The following is a 22,971-nucleotide window of genomic DNA, read 5'->3' as shown; positions in this document are numbered from 1 at the left end:
ATATATATACATGTACATATATATATACATGTACACACACACATATATGCATATATATGTACACACTCACATATATATATATATACACATATATGCATATATATGTACACACACACATATATATATATACACACGTACATATATATAAATGTACGTACACACACACATATATATATATACACACACAGGTACATATATATAAATGTACATACATACACACACGCACACACACACATATATATATATATATATATAAATGTACACGTACACACGCACACATACATATGCAACTAACAACTGTTTCTAGCTCTCCCTGAATTTTTGAAAGTTAAACTGTTTTCTCCAAGTAGTTAGAAAGGAAGAGAAAAAAAAGAGAGTCAAATGGCTGAACTTTGCACTGTACTGTAACGTAAGCCCCTGCAACGAATCTAATATAAAATTGATGTATAAACTTCTGCAATGTAAACCACTGAAGGAGCAAAACTGCTTATTGGACTGCCAACTCATTGGTCTGTTTAGTCCTGTTGGGAAACGAAGAGATTTCGGTAAAGCAGCAAGAATTGTCAGCATGGCAAGAAAATTGCTTAGCAGCATTTTGTCTGTCTTTATATTCTGAGTTCTTTATTGCCCACAAGGGGCTAAACACAGGGAGGATAGACAAATGGATTAAGTTGATTATATCGACCCCAGTGCATAACTGGTACTTATTTAATCGACCCCGAAAGGATGAAAGGCAAAGTCGACCTCGGCAGAATTTGAACTCAGAACGTAGCGAGAGACAAAATACCGCTAAGCATTTCGCCCAACGTGCTAACGTTTCTGCCAGCTCGCCACCATTAGTTTAAATAACCACTGAGGTTGATTTTGCCCTTCATCCTTTTGGGGCTGATAAAATAAGTAGTAGAGATGAAGACTGGGGATGATGTAAACCCCCCCCCCAACCTCTCTGAAATTGCTGGCCTTGTGCCAAAATATGAATCCATCGTTTCCTTTTGTTAAGGCTGTGAGCTGGCAGAGTCGTTAGCCTACAGGGAAAATGCTTAGCAGCATTATATTTAAGTCTGGTACATATTTATGAGTCCCTTCTGCTGAAGTGCCTTAGTTATGGGGATGTAAACAAACCAGCACCAGTTGTCACTCGGTGTGAGAACAAATACAAACACAGAGGTACGCACACATCCACACACATGCATGCATCCTCCACCACCACCACATATATATATCTGGGTTTCGACTCAGTTTCCCTCCACCAGATTCACTCACAAGGCAATGGTTGGCCTGGAGCTGGAAAAAGTGTCCATTAAGTGATGATGATGATGATGATGATGATGATGAATTCACACAGTGTTGGTCATCCGATTATTGGTCATCTAAATTTTGGCACATGACTAGAAAGTTTGGAGGTGGGTCTATGTTGATTAAATCGACCCCACTGCTCAACTGGTACTTATCTTATCAACCCTGAAAGGATGAAAGGCAAAGTCCACCTCGGCAGAATTTGAACCCAGAATGTAAAGATGGATGAAATGCTGTTAAGCATTTTGACCAGCATACTAACGATTCTACCAGCTCACCACTTTCTTGGTCACTTAATTGTTAATGTTGGTCTCTTAACCATTATTTGAACAAGTTGTACCACTCACACACTCACACTCTTGTTTATGTTTTTATAAGTAGGTTTTAAAATTCTTAAAGAGAGATGGTTGGGAGGCAGGAGTAAGTGGTCCCTGATGAGCCTTAAAAGAGAGAGGAAACTGATAGGTGTGATCATTTTTCCAAGCTGCTCAAAATCTTCTGGTTTATCTACAAGGTTTTGATTTTTATAGCCTGACTTAATATGTGTTTATAGGATGTGTGTGCGTGCGCATGTGTGCGATTTTCCTTTAGGATTTATTTGATTCTTTTGTTTTGCAGAATTCAAGTGGCACAGCTCGGTTAAGGCAAGACATCTCTTGGGGTTTGAGAATGTGTGTGTGTTTGCATGTATCTGTGTGTACACATGTGTGTCTGGGTGTGCTCATATGTGTGTACATAAGGGGTGATGGTAGCAGAAGTGGCAGCAATGGTTAACTCTTCTGATACCAACCCTCCAGGGGCCGCCCACTTGTTCTACGATACAGACTTAAAGTGTTTTAAAGTGATCCAAATGAAAACTTTCCATTGAAATTGAATTTTAATTTCTGCTCTGAATGGCAACAGAGACTTTCTAATAACAAAATTATTTTTCTAATTTACTCTTTTACTTGTTTCAATCATGTGACTGTGGTCATGCTGGAGCACTGCCTTTAGTCGAGCAAATCAACCCTAGGAATTATTCTTTGTAAGCCTAGTACTTATTCTATCGGTCTCTTTTGCCGAACCGCTAAGTTACGGGGACGTAAATACACCAGCATCGGTTGTCAAGTGATGTTGGGGGGACAGACACACACACACACATATATATATATATACATATATACAATGTGCTTTCAGTTTCCGTCTATGAAATCCACTCACAAGGCTTTGGTCGGCCCAAGGTTATAGTAGAAGACACTTGTCCAAGGTACCATGCAGTGGGACTGAACCCAGAACCATGTGGTTGGTAAGCAAGCTACTTACCACACAGCCACTCCTACGCCCAAGTTGTTCATTATTTTTAAAATGAACTGAAACAAAATCAATGTTTGAACAGAAATATGGTTCTGCTTCGGTTTTGCCTGTCTTTGACTCTACAGAACATCCAGGAGCTGACAGCTATTGGCAGATGGTTGTAGCAACACTTGACTGGCATACGTTTTTGCAGTCAAGTCCAAGAATTGAACCTACAATCTTATGATCATGAGCCTGAACTGCAACCCACCAGGCAAAATACAATACATGTATGTGTGTGTGATATTTATAGTGAAGGCACGTGGCTTAGTGGTTAAGGTATTCAGCTGAGGATCATAATGTTATGAGTTCGATTCTCAGAAACTTGTTATGTCCTTCAGCAAGACACTTTATTTCACATTGCTCCAGCCCTCTCAACTGGCTAAAATGAGTTGTACCTGCATTTCAAAGGGGCCAGCCTTGTCACAATCTGTGTCATGTGGAATCTCCCTGAGAACTACATTAAGGGTACGCATGTCTGTGGAGTACTCGGCCACTTGCACATTAATTTCATGAGCAGGCTGTTCTGTTGGTCGGATCAACTGGATCCCTCATGGTCATAACCAATGGAATGCCTTGAGAACTATGTTGAGGGTACGCGTGTCTGTGGAGTACTCGGCCACTTGCATGTTAATTTCATGAGCAGACTGTTCCATCGATGGGATTGACTGGAACCCTCATCATCATAACCAATGAAATGCCTTGAGAACTATGTTAAGGGTACGCATGTCTGTGGAGTACTCGGCCACTTGCATGTTAATTTCCTGAGCAGGCTGTTCCATTGATCGGATCAACTGGAACCCTCCTCATCATAACAGATGCAGCACTTGTTATTTATCAGTGTGTAAAGCAATGCATGTATATATATATGTGTGTGTGGGTGTATACTATTTCTGTTTAATCTTATTTTAATCTGTCTATGAAGAAGAGCAACTGTGATGTTCATGCTGATGGTGGTTATGATATTGCTGTGGCGGTAGTAGTGGTGATGGTAGTGGTACTAGTTGCAGTAGTGAAAGAATTACCAGAATATAAAACTTAAGTTCAGATGTCCTCTGTTCAAAACCCCCAAAACAAGACATTAATTGTAAGTGCCCGTCCCCTGCCCCCCATACACACCCTCCTATCTTGTTTCCAATTTACAAACATAAAATTAATTACATGATACATAATATCGTTACTACAAATCGTTTGTTTTTAAAGAAAGTTAAAACTATTATGCAACAACCTTTTCATTTTTTAATATATATTTGTGTGTGTGTATATATATATATATGTACATGTATATATATAATGTACATGTGTGTGTGTGTATATATATATATATATGTACATGTATATATATATATATATCTACATGTGTGTATATATATATATATATATATATATATATATATATGTACATGTATATATATATATATCTTTATCTATTCCTCATGGAATAAACATATACTCTAAACAGCAAACCATGTGTGCGATGAAAGTTATATGTGCGTTTGTATCTTTGTTTACACACACACACTACGCATATGTTTCTATCTGCGTGTATATACATATATGTTTTTATACATATATATGTTTGCAAGTGTGTGTATATTGCATGCGTGTGTGTGTGTGTGTGCATTTTTTTTATCTTTTACTTGTTTCAGTCATTTGACTGCAGCCATGCTGGAGCACCACCTCAAAGGGTTTAAGCTTCTTTCAGTTTCCATCCACTGTATCCACTCGTAAGGCCTTGGTTGGCCCAAGGCCATAGTAGAAGTCACTTGCCCAAGGTGTCATGCAGTGGGATTGAACCAAAAACCATATGGTTGGGAAGCAAGCTTCTTACCACATAGCCATGTCTGCACCTTCTAAATAATTGTAAATGTATATAATATACACATGCCCATATATAGATATATGTACACACAAATTTATCATTGTGATGATTCATCATCATCATCATCATCGTTTAACATCCGCTTTCCATGCTAGCATGGATTGGACGATTTGATTGAGGACTGGCGAACCTTCTTTCACATACTCATACCAACACTACCATTCCTCTTGTTCACTACAATCGATTCCTCTTATGCCTAGTTTTTCTCTCAGCTTATCTATGCTGTGATTTCAAGCACAGCAACACTACACATCCAGCAGATCATATCTCATTTCCTTCCAAATTTTGCACACTCTCTGCATTCAGTGGCCACATATCATTGCCATGCAGCATTATGGATCATAGACAAACATTGTACAATTTTCACTTCACTCAGAGAGAATCCCTTTCTTCTCACCAAAAGTAACAATTCACTGGAATTTTTCCACCCTAATATAATTGTGGCCCATGCATCTTTCAGTATACCCTCCCCACTGCTGATTAGGTCAGAGAAGCTAACAACCACTTTTGTAGGGCCTCCCAAACATTACACTTTACTGGTGTTTCAAGGGATCACTACTCCTGTACACACACCACAGGTAGGGTCTCTCATGTCCTGTCAACTGCCAGCAACCTCTGTATGAGGTTGCTTAAGGCATGCAATGGCTGCTAATATACAGACATGCGCTGAGGTCGTGCCACCTGCAATAATTCCTAGACTATGGATGTGTATGAGCACTGTTTGTGCAACAGGTCTTTCCACAGATCCTCACCTTGATGGAGCTGCAGTTTTGAGTGAAGGAAAAACCAAGACTGGGTGCCTAGTATCCAGAATGTTGCCAGGCACTTGCCACCCTCCCCCAGATGAGCAATGGGATCAGTCGACATTTCACTTTGGCAATCTGTAGAGGATTAGTGGAGGGGAAGTGTGACAACATTCTCAGGAAGACTGGGTATAAAACAAAAAATGAAGTGGCTAATCTGTTCCAGTGGACTTTCTGGTCAGGAACTACCATGGATAATTCCCAGAAGTCCTTGGCCTGGCAGTGCTATGGAGGGGTGCTACTGGTTTGAGATAAACTCTAAAGGCATCAATGTGCTGTTAGATGGGCTCATTCAAGATGCATGCAAAGTGATGATACCATTCTACATGCAGTCGTTCGATGTCTGGGAATTTTCTGACTTGTGGAGTAGGTCAAATAGCTGCTGTTTCATGTGGGATGGATCTGTCTATCGGCCAAGTCCATAGTGATGATTGTCCTGCCTGCCTCATTTAATTAGGCAGGTAAGACAGTTTTCTGGTGACTTTGGCAAAAGTGGTTGTCTGGTGGATAAGGTTCAAGAACTCAGACATTCCTCTTTGATAGAATCCTCATTGACTTTTCCAAGTTACACTTGAAACAGAGAGGATGGAGAGGGAGATGCTGACTGGAGATACTGGTTCCTCTACTTGCATTTCTTGGAGGCATAGTTTTGGTAGCTTCACGTTTCAGAACCAGCTCTTTAGCTAGAAAGTCCCGTGGTTGCAATTTTCAATGAAAGTTTGGCTTGTATTGAACCCCAACTGCTTTCTTTTCTTGGGACATATATTCAGTCTGAATCTGCTTTTCACCAATACTTATGACACGTTGTCATCAGCTTTCGTATTTTGACATTAACTTTGCTGATCTCAGAGAGAGACCAGTTTATAATATTGAAGTTGTACATGATTATAGGCATGGCCAATGTGCTTATGGCCTCAGTTTTCTTTTTTTGTGGCATTGAGCTTGGTTTCCAGAATGGCTCTTACTCTTTGGTAGCATTCCTTCCATATCTTTTCCCATTAATGAACATTTAATCCCATCTCCTTCACAAACTCCAAGATACTTTTAACACAAAAAAAAAAAATGAGCTGATCATGTGTGTGTGTGTGTGTGTGTGTATTGTTTATCTTTCACTTTGGTCATCTGTTCAAGCAGAGTTGATCTAGGGCAGTGGAGCTCAAGCAGGGTTCATATGACCCCTGGGCGGAACCATATAAGATTTTTGGGGTTTGTGAAAACAAAACAGTAAATTGGGGATATATTTGGATTCAATTGAAATCATTATGAGCTGCAAAGATGGTGGTGATGGGGGCATTAGTGGCAGCCACAACAGTGGTGGCAACGGTGGAATTTTTTGTTTGTAATCTTGCTAATTTGAGAACACAGATTTTGTGGTAAGAGGGTTGACATCTATTTTTAGCATACAAGGGATCCACATAGTGGTCTCTCCTATTGTTTATATTTTATTTCCTTTTTCTTAAACATAATCTTTTTATTCTTTCTTTTATTTCTTCTTTCATTTTCTCTCTCTTTTTCATTACTTTTTCTCATTCTCTCTTTCCAATTTTCTTGTTCTCTATCATTACTTCTCTCTCTCCCTCTTTCTCCTTTATCTCCCCTCTCTCTCTCTCTCCTCCCTCTCTCTCATCCCCAATCCAACAGTCAGTGTCGATTTCTGCTGACTTGCCCCATTCTGGCTCCTCCTCCCTTGGGAGGGTTGATGAGAGCAGAGATTTCTGGTGGTTTTCATGTTATTTAACCCCAGGTCTGTTCTGATCAGACTCATGATCAAAGACATTCCAATTGTGATCACTCTGCCTTTTCATGAGCCACTGTATACCTTGGACTACATTATCCAATGTGACCTTGTTTTAAAGACTGATAGGCTGTAATTGAAGAGATTTTTGGCTGCTGTTTCAAGCAAACCAGGCTACCACTTAAAGGTTCTCTTGTTGTCACTGGTGGTGGAGGAGGAGGATCAGTGCACTGTTTTAGGGTTTTTTTTTCCTTGCTTGCAACCTTATCCTTTCCCTCTCACTACCACATCACCACCACCACTGTCACCACCTCCAACTCATCCCCCCCTCCACCTTCCCAATTGAGCTCCAAGGCATTTTTGCCACCAGAATCAGTGTTGTCTGACAGTATCTTCTTACAAACTGTTCTCTTACTTGACCTAATAACTTTGTGTTCTTCACATGAAGGGAGAGAGAGAGAGAGAAAGAAAGAAAGAGAAAGAGAGAGAATGAAAGAAAGGGCTGAGGGTTTTTTTTAAGTGCTGGGATTAATACCTCATCTCCCCAAAAATCTTTTATGGGGAGGGCTGGGTTGTGTTTAAGTTAGAATTTCTTCCTGGGTTGTTTAAAAGTAATTACCAATTAAATGCTGAGATGGTTCTAATGAAAAAAATGTTTTTTATCTGGTACTCTACACCATATTTGTGGCCCCTTAACTAAGTTAGAATTTCTTCCTGGGTTGTGAAAATAAGTATGAATCAAACACGGCAGTTGATCTGTCCAACAATGAAACTGATACACTGCAACCATACTTGAGGCCCTTTGTCTAAATTACAATTTCTTTCTGGTACTTTGTAAGTACCAGTTAAGTACTTGAGAAGATCTGTTGAACTTCGTGTTCATTCCAGAAAGGTTTCCAAAGTTGACCGAGTAAGTACCAGTCATGTACTGAGGTGGATCTAATTCGCTATGTCTTGTTGCCTAATTTGCAGCTTTGTGCCAAAATTAGATTTCCTTTTTGATCCTTGTTTTGAGAACTGAAGGAACCATCTAGATTTTATTCTACTTTTATATTTATTTGTTTGTTAATGTTGTTATTGTTATGATTTCACCCTTGTTTCAGAAAATGTATTTGGTTTTGCTCCAAAAATATTATCTTTCATTGTGTGTGTGTGTGTGTGTGTGAAGGGAACTATGGTATTAAGATCAAACTACATCTATGTTTCCTCCCCACCACACACACACACACCTTTTCCAGGAGACTTGTAGAATGGGGGCAAATCTACTCCATATTAATAATTAATTCAAGATACAATTGAAGAAAACCCCTGGAATCAGAGCCCCCAGAATGCTCAATATGGTTGCAGTCCAAAGACTTACGACTGTGTGAGGAAGATTTTCAAAACCACATGGTTTCAGATTCAGTTCCATTATGTGGAATCTTTGGCATGTGACTTCTATTAAAGCCCCAGGAGGACAAAAGTGTTGTGAGTAAATTTTGTAGACTGAAACTGAAAGAAGCTTGTTGTGTGTGTGTGACCCCTCTTGACAATTAGCACTAGTGCCACCATCATAGTGGATTCCCTCATTTCTAGTCTTCCCTGTAACCATGTTTAGCTATGGGGTGAATTAATACTTTACTCGGAAAGAGGTGAGGGTTAGCAACAGGAAGAACATCCAGCTGTAGAGAATCTGCCTCAATAAACTCTGTAAGCATGGAAAAGCGAACATTAAGACAATTATAATGATTCACACATGCACAGACAAATCTTGCCTTGGTCTCTGGTTGGCTGTAGGTACATGCTACTGACAACAATGACCAACAACACATTGTCAGCAATTGATTGGAAAATATTATGCAACGGCCCTGTGCCGGTGGCACGTAAAAAGCACCCACTACATTCTCAGAGTGGTTGGCATTAGGAAGGGCATCCAGCTGTAGAAACTCTGCCAGATCAAGATTGGGGCCTGGTGCAGCCATCTGGTTTGCCAGTCCTCAGTCAAGTCATCCAACCCATGCTAGCATGGAAAGTGGACATTAAACGATGCTGATGATTCTAAATTGAACAATTTGGAAAAATTATAATTGACTCGTTTACCAAAATGAAGTGATTAACCATAAATAATTTTGATGTTTTTTGAAGGAGTAAATATTCTTAGATTTCAATCCATCTTAAAGTTACTTGGCACCAGCACCGACAGGGTATTCAAGTAACCTGCAAGACAAAGAAACCTTCAGCTGGGAGGCGGAGGAGTAATATTGAGGGAAATGGCTTTGTAGATTCTATGCAGCAACTTAATTTTAGACACAGACATGACTGTGTGGTAAGAAGTTTCTTTTCCAACCTCATGGTTCTAGGTTCCATTCCAAAGTGTAGCCCCTTGGTCAAGTGTCTCCTACTATAGCCTCAGGCCAACCAAAGCCTTGTGAGTGAATTTGGTCATTGAAAACTCAAAGAAGCTCATATATAAAAATGTGTGTGTGTGTCTTTATATTTGTGTTTATCCCCTGCCACCACTGCTTCACAACTGGTGTTGGTTTGTTTATGTCCCTGTAACTTAGCAGTTTGTTAAAAAGATGCTGATACAATAAGTACCAGGCTTAGAAGTAACAAAATAAATACTGGGGTCAAGTTGTTCAACTAAAGCCTTCAAGTTAAGACCCCAGCATGGCCACAGTCTAGTGACTGAAGCAAATGAAAGACTAAAAAATATCATCATTATCATCAGTCTAACGTCCACGTTTCCATTTCTGCATGGGTCGGATGGAGCTTATTGAGGCAGATTTTCTATGGTTGGATGCCCCTCCTCGTCACTAAGTCTCACCTGTTTCCAAGTAAATTAACGACACTGCTTGTATAACAGGGACGCTCATTTACAACTATTACATGATGTAAAGACAAGGAGACACAAACACACACAAATATATAAACAACATGCTTCTTTCAGTTTCCGTCTACCAAATCCACTCACAAGGCATTCATTGGGCTGAGGCTGTAATAGAAGACACTTGCCCAAGGTACCACACAGTGGGACTGAACTCAGAACCATGTAGTTGGGAGCTAAACTTCTAACCACACAGCCATGCTTGCCTATTTGTATATATATATATACACACACACTCTACATCCCTTTGAGTTGTGTTGTTTTTCTTGTTTCTTATTTGCCTGTGAGTGTGTGTGTATATATATATATATATATATATTGATAAAAATGGTAAGACAACAAAAGAATGAAAGAGGAATTTATCTGGAAGACTTCAAAGCGGACCTACTGAAGCTCATCTGTAAATGTAATATGTGACTATTTACAGATATATATATATATATATATATGATAATGGATTCTCTCGTGAACAACAAATGTGGTTTCAGTAAAATAAAGCGGTAATCCCCAACATAAAACCGTGTGATCATATTCATAACACAGGACACAAACAAGTGTCTTGAGGCCTGCTGGTGCCTTGCAAACCTTTTGGCAAAGGGAACAAGTTGAGGACTCGGTTTCCTTAAGTGTTTGGAAGATCATTTATTATTGTGTGTTTTCTTGAGTGGATGGCAAGGCCTGCTTTGCTTCATGCCACAAAACCACAATGACAGGTAAGGTTTCCATTCAGAGGAGCAGTGTTTTGCCAGCATGTCCTTCATGCTTGCACGAAATCTTCCCAATGTTGGAGTTGACTTCACTGAAATTGTTGAGCCAAGGAGAAGCAGAGCTGGTGCCAGGTCCTGAGTTCTAATGCTTTCTTTTTCCTAAGAAGAAAAGGGAATGTTTCATCACTTCAGATTGTCTTTGAAGCACAAGCGTGGCCTTCCAACTGACCTTCCTGTTGAGAATTGGCCAAAGAGGAGCTGCTTCAGGATTCTGATATCATTCATAAGTGAGAGATGACACCTGACCATCTCAGCTGTATATTGATAAGGATGGCTTCAATACCTGATACGTTGCATTTTGTTAGCACCTCACGGTTACAAATATGGTCACTCGGTTCTATGTTGGAGAAGTATGCAAGCGTCTCATCTGAAAAGCATCAAGCTGGTTGATGTGCTTTCAGAACAAGGTCCAAGATTCAGCACCACAAAGCAATGGTGTCAAAATCACTGACCCATACACATTGACTTCCACCTTCAATGTTACACCGTGGCTGTTCTAAAGCCAATGGTAAAGCTTACTGAAAGCGAAACTATCCTCCCCAGTTCTGGACCCAATTTCTTTATCTCTATCTCAGCAAGGTTGCTATGTATACATTATATATACATTGTTATGTCTTTGGGGGTTTCTCATGCAGTTACTTTCAGAGTGAATAGAAAAAAGAGAAGTTCATTTTGTTCTGTAATTGAAATGTCTCCCTTGTGGTGTAAACATGGTTTTATTTACTTATTGTTTATGATAACTGTACAACATGTATATACATTTTGGAAGTAGTGTCATATCTTTTGATTTCATCATGGTCGTTGCAAGAGAGTCCCATATCGTTGTAAACATTACAAAATGGCAAGCTAACAAATTAACCTCTATGAGTTTGTTTGATCTGATCAGAATAAGCTGCTGGGAGATCCTCAAATTACATTCTACCATATTTAAAAAGGCAACATCACATTAACCCTTTCGTTACTGTATTTATTTTGAGATGTTCTGTGTTTCTTTTAATTACTTTAAATATAACAAAGAATTTAGTAAAATAACTTAGTTATCATTCAGCTAGTGTTAGGAACATAAATTGTGACTAAGGTTTGATGGAAGATTTTAATTCAAAACTTATGAAAACAAGACATTTGTACTCAGATCCAGAGCCAGTTTGGTAACGAAAGGGTTAAATATTATAATTCTATATACATCTTTTCTTAATAAAAGTAGGTATGGTTGGCCACTCCTGGAATGTTTTTAATCATGTATTACTTAAACTAAACTTATCTGGGCTAAATAACAACAACTCTACAATAACAAAAGGGTTTATACATGGCAGTCCATCCAGCTACAAATAACAGCCAAATCTAGGTAAAAATTGCTCCTTGTTACCGCTTTCACCCTCCACAAAAAAACCCCAAATTTTATTTAATTTGCTTTGCGGGAAGGACTGTTTCAACGAAGTCACGTATTGTCCTTGCCTTCGAAACGTGGAGTAGATGAAACAGGGACAACTGATGAAGGGGAATATTCTTTATGTTGCACGTCTCATTTCTCTGTTTGTTTTTTTATGTTTTCGTTTCTCATTGTGTTCAACGTTTTTTTGATGCCCTGTACCCATATATGCATGTATATATATATACGTAGGTATGTACATATATGTATGTATATATTTATATTATTTTAGATATATGTACATATATATATATATGTATGCATATATGGGTACAGGACGTCACAAACTGTAAACAAAATGAAATAGAAAAACAAATGAATTGATACACAAACAACAAGAGAAACAAATAAAAAACAGGACAAGTAACATAAAGAACGACCCTTCATCAGTTGTTGGCTGTCCATTTACTCCTCATGTCGAGCATTGAACAACAATATGAGTCTTCAAAGGCAGTTGCTCCTGCAAAAACCAAAATAAAATTTGGGATTTGTGGAGGGTCAAAGCTGGTAACAAAAACAGGAAAGTGGAGACATTCAAGGAAACCAAACATGGAGGGTCGTTAGAGCAGACGAAGTTAAAATAGCGATCGTTGTTGGTAATAATTCCTTGACTATTTTCACCTGCAGACATTTTAAGGTTTATGTTGTGGAGGTAAAGTGAATTTCAGATTTCTTTTCTCCCTAAAACGTATAAGTGCTGCACTTGTCTACAGCCGGCTGTGGCTGGATGGTTAAGATCCAAATCAGGATTCTCAAAAGCATCGGACATTGTATTTAGGGCAAGGCTCATCACTTTACAGGCCTCAGCTGACCCAACAGGTTTTCTTTTGAGCCAACAAGAAGGATCTGCAATCAGGGTTACTGAAATAGAAAATGAAGTCGTTATGGTTGTGATGTCTTTGATTATGGATCTGCTTCACTCAAGATTGACCTGAAGTGATATCTACTACTTCTACTACTACTTAGTGCAGTGGTTTTCAACCAGGGTTCAGCCAGTACAGTCCAGGGGTTCCGCAAGAAGTTACAAAACTGCTAAAATCGGCTGTAATTTTTAATTCTCCTGTGCAGATATGTGTGCATAAAACTATTAAATTATTGCACAGGGGTTCCTCAAGCCAGTGGAATGTTTCCTTGGGGTTCCACTCCAGCAAAAAGTTTGAAAAGCACTGACTTAGTGGAGGTGTGAGGCTTAGTGGTTAGGATATTGCACTCATGAGATTGTGGTTCGAATCCTGGACTGGGTGATGTGTTGTGTTCTTGAGCAAAACACTTCATTTCACATTGCTCAAGTCCACTCAGCTGGCAAAAATGAATAATCCTACAACAGATTGACATCTTGTCCAAGGGGTGAATATATATGCCACAGAATCCAGGACACCAGCCTCATGGATCTATGGTTTGGAAAGGACCTTTGGTCCTTTTCTGACCACTACTGCTTAGCTTTAGTTCCTTCTGTGCTTCTCAGTGCATTGGGCAGCAAGCTTCCTCCTCTGGATTCAGTTGGCTGCTACTCTTGCACATCCATTCCACATAATATCGACTGTCTTCAGATCACCCTGAAATGTTTGCTCTCTAACGATCTTCAGCCTGCCCTTTTTTACACCTTCCAACAGGTAGCATTCAAGTTGTGACTATTTTTGAGAGATGTCGGTTGGCTTGATGGAGAATATAGCCAGCCAGGCAGAAGTGGCACTCTTCTATGATCACTTGGCAGTGGTCATAGCCTTACTCTTCTCAGAAGAGGAAGAAGAAATGTAGTAACAGTAATAGCATCATCACCATCACTACTACTACTGTTGTTGTTCAGCTACAAGACGGGTAAGGGTGACAGTCTAGGGCTTAGGAGTGGGAGACCCCAGACCTTGGGGGGGGGGAAACTTTGGTCATCTTGTAGTTGAGGGCTCTTCGCTGACGCCCGACACCACTGGGAGGTGACCCTCGAAGTCGCTGGAAATGGACAACTCCAGGTCCAAATTCTTGGATGGCTGTTGCTGCATCAACAACAATACAAACTCATGAGGGAGCTTCTATATAGCCGGTTGTCATTGACCCCACTGAAACTAACAGGGAAATTATAAGTTACTCTCATCTTAAATAAGAACAGTTACTTCACTTTAAACTTATGAGGCAACTTGCATGTTCCCTTCAGACTGGAACACCTTTGATCGTAGGGTTAGCTGTAGCCTAGGGCTAAACAACAACAACAGACAATCTTTCCTGCTTCACAGCTGAGAAGATAATTGCCAGGAAAGGAGATATCCAGCTGTTTCCATCCACCCATGGTTAATGGATGGAGAAAGGATATAAAGGCAATTAAAAGAAAAAAATCCTGGAAGTTTTATCTGCATGGATTAAGGTTATCTAATTTGTTTCAGGTTGGGGCAGGGTAAATTTTAGGGATAAAGAGAGAGAAGGGAGATAAAATAGACATGAACTGTCACCTCATAAATCTACAGCAATCTCTGAAGCTGTCACTTGCCTAATTAAACATTTATACTCTAATAATATCAAGGAGAATGTTCGTTGGATATCAGTTTTTGTTTTTGTTTTTTATCTTTCATTCTGTTCAGTTGCTTGATGAAGATTATGATGGTGGTAGTGGTGGGGAAGAGAAGTAGGAGGGACATCGCCCATACATGATTTTTTTCTTGTTTTATTTTTTTAATCTCCTGAGATACAAAATTGGATAAGACTAATGTGGGGGGGGGGGGGGCAAAATTTCAAATGTTGTGCATTGGATTTTAGATTTGTGTGTGTGTCTGTCTGTCACTTGTTTCAGTCATTGGATGGCAGCCATGCAATACTAATAGGCATCGTGAGACTAAAAACCTGGTGTGAGGTGAACTCAATAGACATATGCTTCCAAATGAAGCATTCGTCGAGCACAGAGCGATAATAAGACATTGAGATGAGAAAGGAATAAAGGATGCACTTCAATGGCTTGCAGCTGTTTCTGCTGTATCATGTGATACACTTATAAAGCACCAGGATTGGTTCGACAATATTTAGGAAGTACGCTGAGCACTCCTGGTCTTGGTAATGAAATTTCATATAGAATTAGCAAAGATTGTGATTCCTTTGGTAGGCTTGACAAGCGTCTCTGGTCACACCATAGCATGTCTATCCAAACTAAAGTTAAGGTTTATAACACACGTGTTCTGCCGTAATTGCTCTACGGAAGTGAGACATGAGTTATTTATTGTAAGCACTGAAACATTTTAAGTGTATATGTTTTGGTGCTCATAGTGTGTGGGTAGAACAAGCGAGTAGAACATGCCAAGAGGAACTCAGAATACGTAGTACTATTATCTTATTACACCAAATGCCTCAGGTGACACCGACTGCTCTGCATGATGCAACACAACTAGATGCACAATAACCTACCTGTAAGGGGCAGCTGCAGGATGGGTTGAAATGAGCATCGTGTTGAATAAAGGTTCATACCAAATCCAGTTTCCATTTTCCTCATTAATTATATAAACCTAAAGTGAATTGCTTGGAAGTATTATGTGCTTGTGTGTGTGTGTGTGTGTGTGTGTGTGGGCACACACGTCTGAAAAAAAAAAATGTAAATAAAATTGTCTGAAAGGTGAATGATCTTGCCCAAAATTTGGTCTTTGAGTCAAGCCACATTTTTATCACAGGAAGATGTTCTGTGAATATCTTATTCTAAACTTCCACCAACAACAACAACACTGCTACTTATATAAAGGCTTTCTTTGTACACTTACACACACACGTGTATATATGTATGCATATACTTATGTGTGTGTATATATATACACACATACACATACATCTTCATACCGTATACGTTATCTGTATGCATATGCCTTCCCCTACTTCTCCCTTTCTCTCTAGCTATATATATATATATATATATATATATATATATGTGTGTGTCTTTATCTGCCCATAAACGCATACACTTGAGAGACTCACACACTATACTTTATCAGTCTATCTCCCTCCTCTTATCATTTTGCAATGGTCTTAGACTGTTTTTTTTTAAATCTATTTATTTAAAGCAGATGAGTATGATAATCTCTCCACATTTGGGTGGGATATTTTTCAACGGTTGCAGCTTGAATTTAATGTCAGACAGTAACTACCTTTCCCACCACCACCAGTATTATTATTATTATTATTATTATTATCAGTGGACTGGCAGAACAGGGTTTTAGACAAAATGCTTTGGTGGTATTTCTTTTTCCTCTTGACATTCTGAGTTCAAATTCTGCCTAGGACAACTTTGCCTTTCATCATTTCAGTAAAATCTTGGGATCAATGCCTATCATCAACTTATCTCCTGCATCTCCTCAAAATCACTAGCTTAATTAGAAACCCGTTATTATTGTTGAGGATAATAGATTGGCAGAATGATTAGAACGTCAGAAAATATGCTCTGCAGTGTTCCTTCTGGTTCCCTAGATCAAGAGTTCTAATTTTGCTATGGTCAACTTTATTTTTCATCACTCCAAGGTCAGAAGTGTTAAGACCAGTCATGTACAGGAGTTGACAGTATCATCTAATCCCTTCCCCTTAAAACTGCTGGCCTTGTCCCTAAATCAGAAAGAATTTTTATTATCATTATTATTATTACTGAGTGAGAAAGCAGCACATGCCATCAAAGTGACACTGGGGTACAAATATACAAAGGGTACACCGGGTACATGCATCACAACCATATGTGCATATTAATGTTGATTTCTTGTGTTCTTAAAAAACAGGGTCTCTCCATGCTTCACTGAAGATAAGCGCCAGGAACGAATTCTGAGACAAAAACAGAAACAAGAAGAATTCCAAAGAATGCGCAACAATAACAAAGCCCAACAGAAAACTGAAGGAACAAATAATACTGGTGGTGGTGGTAAGTGTTTTTTTTTGCTTTTGATGGTGATGGTGATGACAGTGGTGGAGATGATGATGATGGCAATAATGAGGATTAGCTATGAGAGAATGCACTCTTGATACTTTGATGCTAATGGCAATGGCGACAGGGAGGAGGAGGAGATGGAGAGTCAGAATCAAAACTGATTCTTTTAAACAACAAAACCTGTTTTTATGAACATGCTTGCCTTTTATGTTCATATGTGTTATCATCATCATCATTATATCCCATTTTCCCTACATGCATGGGTTGGATAGGTTTTCCCCAGCACAGTGTCTCCCCACTTGTAGCACTAATTCCTGATCTCCTTTGTGAGCTTCAAACTCTTAGATAAGCAGTTACCAAATACTTTCCATGTCTTCACAGAGAATCGGTACCTGGGTTTGGTTGAAGCCATGTGCTAAAGGTTGTATAAAAAAACTAAGACCAAGCGGTGATGCATCAAGCATCAGCTTAGAGCAGTATTGTACTCAGATAAGTAGTTAGCCACATCCATTGTACTCAGATTAGTACTCAGGCACATCAAACAAATTCCCAGAACGAAATCCCTTTGGCCTGATGTTACATGCATGTGCATTCACCCTTCAGCATTTAAACTCTCCATATCAAGCACAAATGCTCTACATTGTTTTATGCTCAAACCAACCAGATCTGGCTTCTCATGCATTTACTGCAATGTCATTCTAAAAATAAACACTTCATCAAAATCTCAAAGTCATGAGATAATGTCTGATTAATCCAAAACAATGGGAATAAATAATAATTACATTTGTTTACCGTAATGTGAATGTAAAATGGTTAAAAATGGAGAAGCACTTTGAACCATAACAAGGGACAGGGCATTGAAGAATTGTTACTAAAATAAATGGGGCAGTATTTTAAAAACTTTGAGGAGCAGTTCTTGCATTTTCTTAAAAAACAAAACAAACAAATGGCTCAATATTTCTTCTTCAGATTCCAATAATCCAAAGAATAAATCCATCTGTGATAAAGCAAATGAAAGTACACGTAGCGTATCTTCTTGCTCAGATGACCGCAGTCTTTTGCCAGAAGATCTCTTTGGTAAATATTTCTTAGAGAAGTTATGATTTCTTTTATTTGTTGACAACAATCAGAGATGAAGTAACAGTGACTGTGTGGTAAGAAGTTTGCTTCCCAACTAAATGGTTTTGGGTTCAGTCTCACTGCACATCACTTTGCCCAAGTGTCTGCTCTCTAGCCAGGAGCAAACTAAAATCTTTTGAGTGGATTTGGGAGACGGAAACTGAAAGAAGCCTGTCGTGTGTGTTGTCTCTTTGCATGATAGTTGCGATTGACACTGTCATGTAAGCAGTGTCCTTCATTCCCAGTCTTCCATGGAAAATATGTCTGGTCATGGGTAAATATTACCTTATTTGGAAATAAGTGAAGGTTGGCAACAGGGAAAGCATCCAGCCATAGAAAATCTTACCCAGTGAGTTCTGTCTTTCCCATACAATTTTGGAAAAGTGGGTATTTAAACAATGATGATGATATATATGAAGGGTATCCACCCATGACTCTGGTGTATCGCTGCTACTGTTCCGGTTGACTGCACTGAAAATGTCAAATTTGAAAATCTTTGTTGAAGTTGAATAAACTTCTTAATGGTGCAAATCAACACGTTTAGCTATTAACCAAATGGTCGAATTTCTCAAGGCACTGCCCCCAGCATAGCTGCAGTCTAATGACTGAAACATTTCTCTGGCCACTTTTTCCTTCCTTGTTGTTGATGTTATTGACTTTTCCTTCAGTATTCAGTATCAGATGACAATCGGTGTTTTCTCTTCTCTCTGATACTATCTATTGTTGTCATAAAAAACAATGCCAGTTCCTTGCTGAGCAGACACTTGACACATTCGTCTCCGCTTCTCTCTCTCTTTGTTTCAACTAGACACTCTTTCACTCTACGTGTATTATATTGATCCTTGGTGAATATTATTTCTTCAAAGGGATTTTTGTTTTATTTTTTGTGTTTTTTAAAGGAAATCTGACAAATTCGCAAAACAAACTTTAAAATCCAATTTTACTCAATCCCTCTGATAAGGTGTGGGGCTCAAGTAAAATGGAAAATCTCACCAAAAAGAAGTGGCTTTCTTCCTTCAAACATTATTAAATCAAACACCACCCAATTTGAGGGGAAAACATGAAAAACTTGAAGCCCTTCTTGTTAGTGCTGATCCTGTTTGTGACTTTTGTGATGCATCCTGAAAAACAAATGGATGATCTAAGTTCTTCAAAAGTATAAATGAATCGTTATGATAGACTTGGTCAGTATTAGTAGTGGGTCACGTGCAAGAAGTCTGAACCCCATCTGAAAAGAACTGGTGGGAATACACGCCTGTCAAAGTAGTAGAAAATAAAGATGTCACTGTTGTTTGGGACTTTAGTATTTAAACTGAGTGAGCTGTTGAGGCCAACAGACCAGGGACTGGGGTTAAAAAAACCACATTGACAAAACCTGTTTGCTCACTGCAACACTCCTGTAAAATCACCCGAAAAGTTAAGTAAATACAAGGAACTTGAAATAGAGGCCTCAAAAATGTGGCATCTAACAACTGCTCCTGTTCTCTTGTCCACAGGTGTAGCTGTGTGGTAAGAAGCTTGCTTCCAAACCACAAGGTTCCAGGTTCAAGTCCCACTATAACCCCGGGCCAACCAAAGCTTTGTGAGTGGACTTGAGAGATAGAAATTGAAAGAAGCCCATCATGTGTGTGTGTCTGTGTTTGCCCTTGCCCTATTGCTTGACAACCAGTGTTGGTTTGTTTATGTCCCCATAACTTAGTGTTTCAGCAAAAGGACCAATAAAATATGTGCTGGACTTTAAAAAAAATAATACTGGGGTCAATCTGTCTGCCCCAAACCCTTGAATGTGGTGCCCAGCATGGCTGCACTCCAATGACTTAAACATGTAAAAGATAAAAGATGCAATTACTGATCCAGGTTCATTGATGGATGGGTATTCCCTTTAAGGTACTCCAGTCATTTAGGGGTACTTTTACACGAAAGTTTGATTTTTCTTTGTTTTTATTCTTTTAGATGACCAAGATGTATGGAACCAGTCCCTTGATGCTGAGATTGTCAACTTAGAAACTGCCTTGTTATCATCAAACAAGGTGACAACAGCCTTGACTGAAATGGTGCTGAAATCGTCACCAAACTCTCAGAAACTGCCATCTGCTGTCCAAACCTTGAATGATGGCCTGTCCTGTGTATCAGCAATCTCTAGACTGTCCCCACGCAACCAAAGAGGTTGTGAGAAAGTACTGCAGCTGATCAAAGATACGAGAGGTGAGCCTGTTGTGGTTTTGTATTGTTGCAGATCTTTCAGTCACAGATCATTAGTGATATTGGTTTCAAATTTTGGCACAAGGCCAGCAATTTCGGGCGAGAGAGAAAGCCAATGAAATCAACCCCAGTGCTCAACTGGTACTTATAATATTGAACCTGAACGGATGAAAGGCAAAGTTAATCTCAGCAGAATCTGAACTCAGAACGTAAAGATGGATGAAATGCCGCTAAGCATTTTGGCTGGTGTGCTAATGGTTCTGCTAGCTCGCTGCCTTGATTACTGCTGCTGCTACTACTACTACTAATACTAATACTAATACTACTACTACTACTGCTGCTGCTACTACTACTACTACTACTACTACAAGGGCAGTGAGTCAGCAGAGTCGTTAGTGCATTAGGCAAAATGCTTAGTGGCATTTCTTCCAGCTCTTTATGTTCTGAGTTCAAATTCCACCAAGATCGATTTTTGCCTTTCATCTTTCTGAGGGTCAATGACATAAGTAAGTACCAGTTGAGCATTAGTATCAATGTTATTGACTCTCTTCCACTTAAAAATTGCTGGCCTAGTGCTATAATTTGAAACAATATTTTTACTACTACTACTACTGTCACTACCATTATCACTACTACCACCACCACTACTGTTACTATCTCTCAAACATCACCAATCATCTTTTCATTACTACCACAACCGACTCTCTCTCTCTTTCTTCCCCTCTGTCTCTCTCTTTCTTCCTCTCTCTCAGACACACACACACACACACACACTATTCATATGACCCACAGTCTATTCTACACAATATTAATGTGTATCACTTACATAAAATCTCGCTCTATGTCTATCCAACCAGCAAAACATTAGGTGCCACTGTTTTTGTCCTTCTCTGTTGGTTTAATAGGTTGGATAATTCAGTGTCCATTCTCTTACCTTAGGAACTGTTGAGACTAAGAAGTTCCAATTCTATTTTCATCAATAATTCTACAATTACTAAATAACAATATTTTAATTTTTAATTGCTCTCTAATAAAAGCCAAGAATCTGCTACATTGGATTTTTCATTTACAATTGCAATTATGTCCTCACACTCCTCATCTGATTGAGAACACTGTGACCCTGAGTGGTTGCCCTCATCAAGCTACTCAGGTTGACATTGGTGCTGTCCTGGACTTGACAGACAAACTAACTCAGTAATCCTGATGATGTCCCATCGTGGAGGATGTTTCTTTCTCTCTTGGTTATGGAAGATATTTCCCTGTCGGTGGCCTCCAATTTTTTTCTTCACCTTGAATGCAAAGGACTTAGCCAGGTTCAAGAAGCTGAGGTTATCAGCAAGAGTTTCAGACACAGCATGCCTTTTTGTTTTCTGTATCAGACTGGAATCGCCCTCTGGGTGCTGTCTGTGTGTCTGAAAGAGAACTGAGAAAATTAATAATCAGTGCATACAGTTTAAGAAAGTAAAAAGACGTAACCAAATACAAAACATTAGATCTGATTCTTTATTGATTCTTCTTTCCAACCACCATATAAAGAGAACAACATTCATTTGTCAACATTTTTGGTTATTTTAAGTCAGATTTCTCTCCCAATTATCTAATATAATTAATGGGTAGGGCTATGTGTTTTTTTTTTTAACTAATTTTTATATTTTCATTTTATATTTTTGTACAGATGAATTTCGAATAAAAAAGCAACGTCTTGATATATAAGAGAAGAATAATTTGTGGCTCCAACAGAATAAACCCCATTTCCTTCTTGGTAACACATTGACCTTATACAGACATCAGTTATTTACAGTTCCCTTCAATGACAATCGGAACAGCCAATCGCAGTTCATATTAGGCACCATTTAGTAGAAACACCAACCAATCAGAGTTTGTTTGAAACATCACATGTGATAGAAATTCATACGAATCACATAAATCTATAAATAATAGCAATTAAAATAATTGGGCTGGAAAATCCCTTTGGCATAGAAAAAGTCCAAGGCTGCCCATGGGACTCAAACTCACTTTTTTTTTGGCTCGCAAGCAGTCTTTGACCTTTGATATCCATATGGGTTTCTTCAAGTCAATATTTACATGCTATTATTTATAGCTTTATGTGTTTCAAGATTTACTGTTCCAAAAAAGGATTATTTCACATTCTCTCAAAAGTTTACAAGACTTTTATGCTGTCAAAAATAAATTCTTTTGATGTCGCATCTTGTATCAATCTCACTTGAGATGGAAGAAGTAGAAACCAACTGCAACCGCTTCCTAATTACCAATCAATTAGAATTCATTTCGACATTGTGATAACAACACCAGCACAAGACAATGGCAACGGACTTCTTCAATAAGAACAAGATGCACAATTTTAACAATATGATTCCATAATATCATTATTGAAAAATAGAGAGAAAAACGAAGCTTAAAAGAAATTCTATGCAAATACCAGGAAAGAGAAAAATACTTCAAACTTTATTTTAAAAAATCCAAAATTTCTCTGACAGAAAAACCAAAAGGAAATTTTTTATTTATGAAGACCAAATTCATGTTGAAATTTCTTAACTACTTTAAATAAGTACACTTTTCAATGAAATCTTAAGTTGTGTTATCATCCCTGATAACATTTGAATTTAAATTATTTTAAAAATTGTAAATTAAAAATTGATTTTT

At 38.7% G+C, this 22,971-nt stretch overlaps 1 protein-coding gene and 1 long non-coding RNA gene across 2 annotated transcripts in view; one reads left to right on the top strand and one right to left on the bottom strand.

Moving 5' to 3' along the window:
- Positions 1-22,749, top strand: part of LOC115224048 (DNA repair and recombination protein rti1-like) — a 221,225-nt gene extending 198,476 nt beyond the window's left edge. The window contains exons 8-11 of the mRNA XM_036513009.1: positions 16,841-16,980; positions 17,956-18,063; positions 20,059-20,310; positions 21,983-22,749. Coding sequence (XP_036368902.1) covers positions 16,841-16,980; positions 17,956-18,063; positions 20,059-20,310; positions 21,983-22,020 — 538 coding nt within the window. The 3' untranslated portion in view covers positions 22,021-22,749. The remainder of the gene's footprint in view (positions 1-16,840; positions 16,981-17,955; positions 18,064-20,058; positions 20,311-21,982) is intronic.
- Positions 21,307-22,971, bottom strand: part of LOC118767798 — a 62,494-nt gene continuing 60,829 nt past the window's right edge. The window contains exon 4 of the long non-coding RNA XR_005003714.1: positions 21,307-21,730. This is a non-coding gene — a long non-coding RNA (uncharacterized LOC118767798). The remainder of the gene's footprint in view (positions 21,731-22,971) is intronic.

This window comes from Octopus sinensis, linkage group LG24 (genome assembly GCF_006345805.1).
Source record: "Octopus sinensis linkage group LG24, ASM634580v1, whole genome shotgun sequence".
Classification (NCBI taxonomy): domain Eukaryota; kingdom Metazoa; phylum Mollusca; class Cephalopoda; order Octopoda; family Octopodidae; genus Octopus; species Octopus sinensis.
This window is presented reverse-complemented; position numbering and strand designations above follow the sequence as displayed.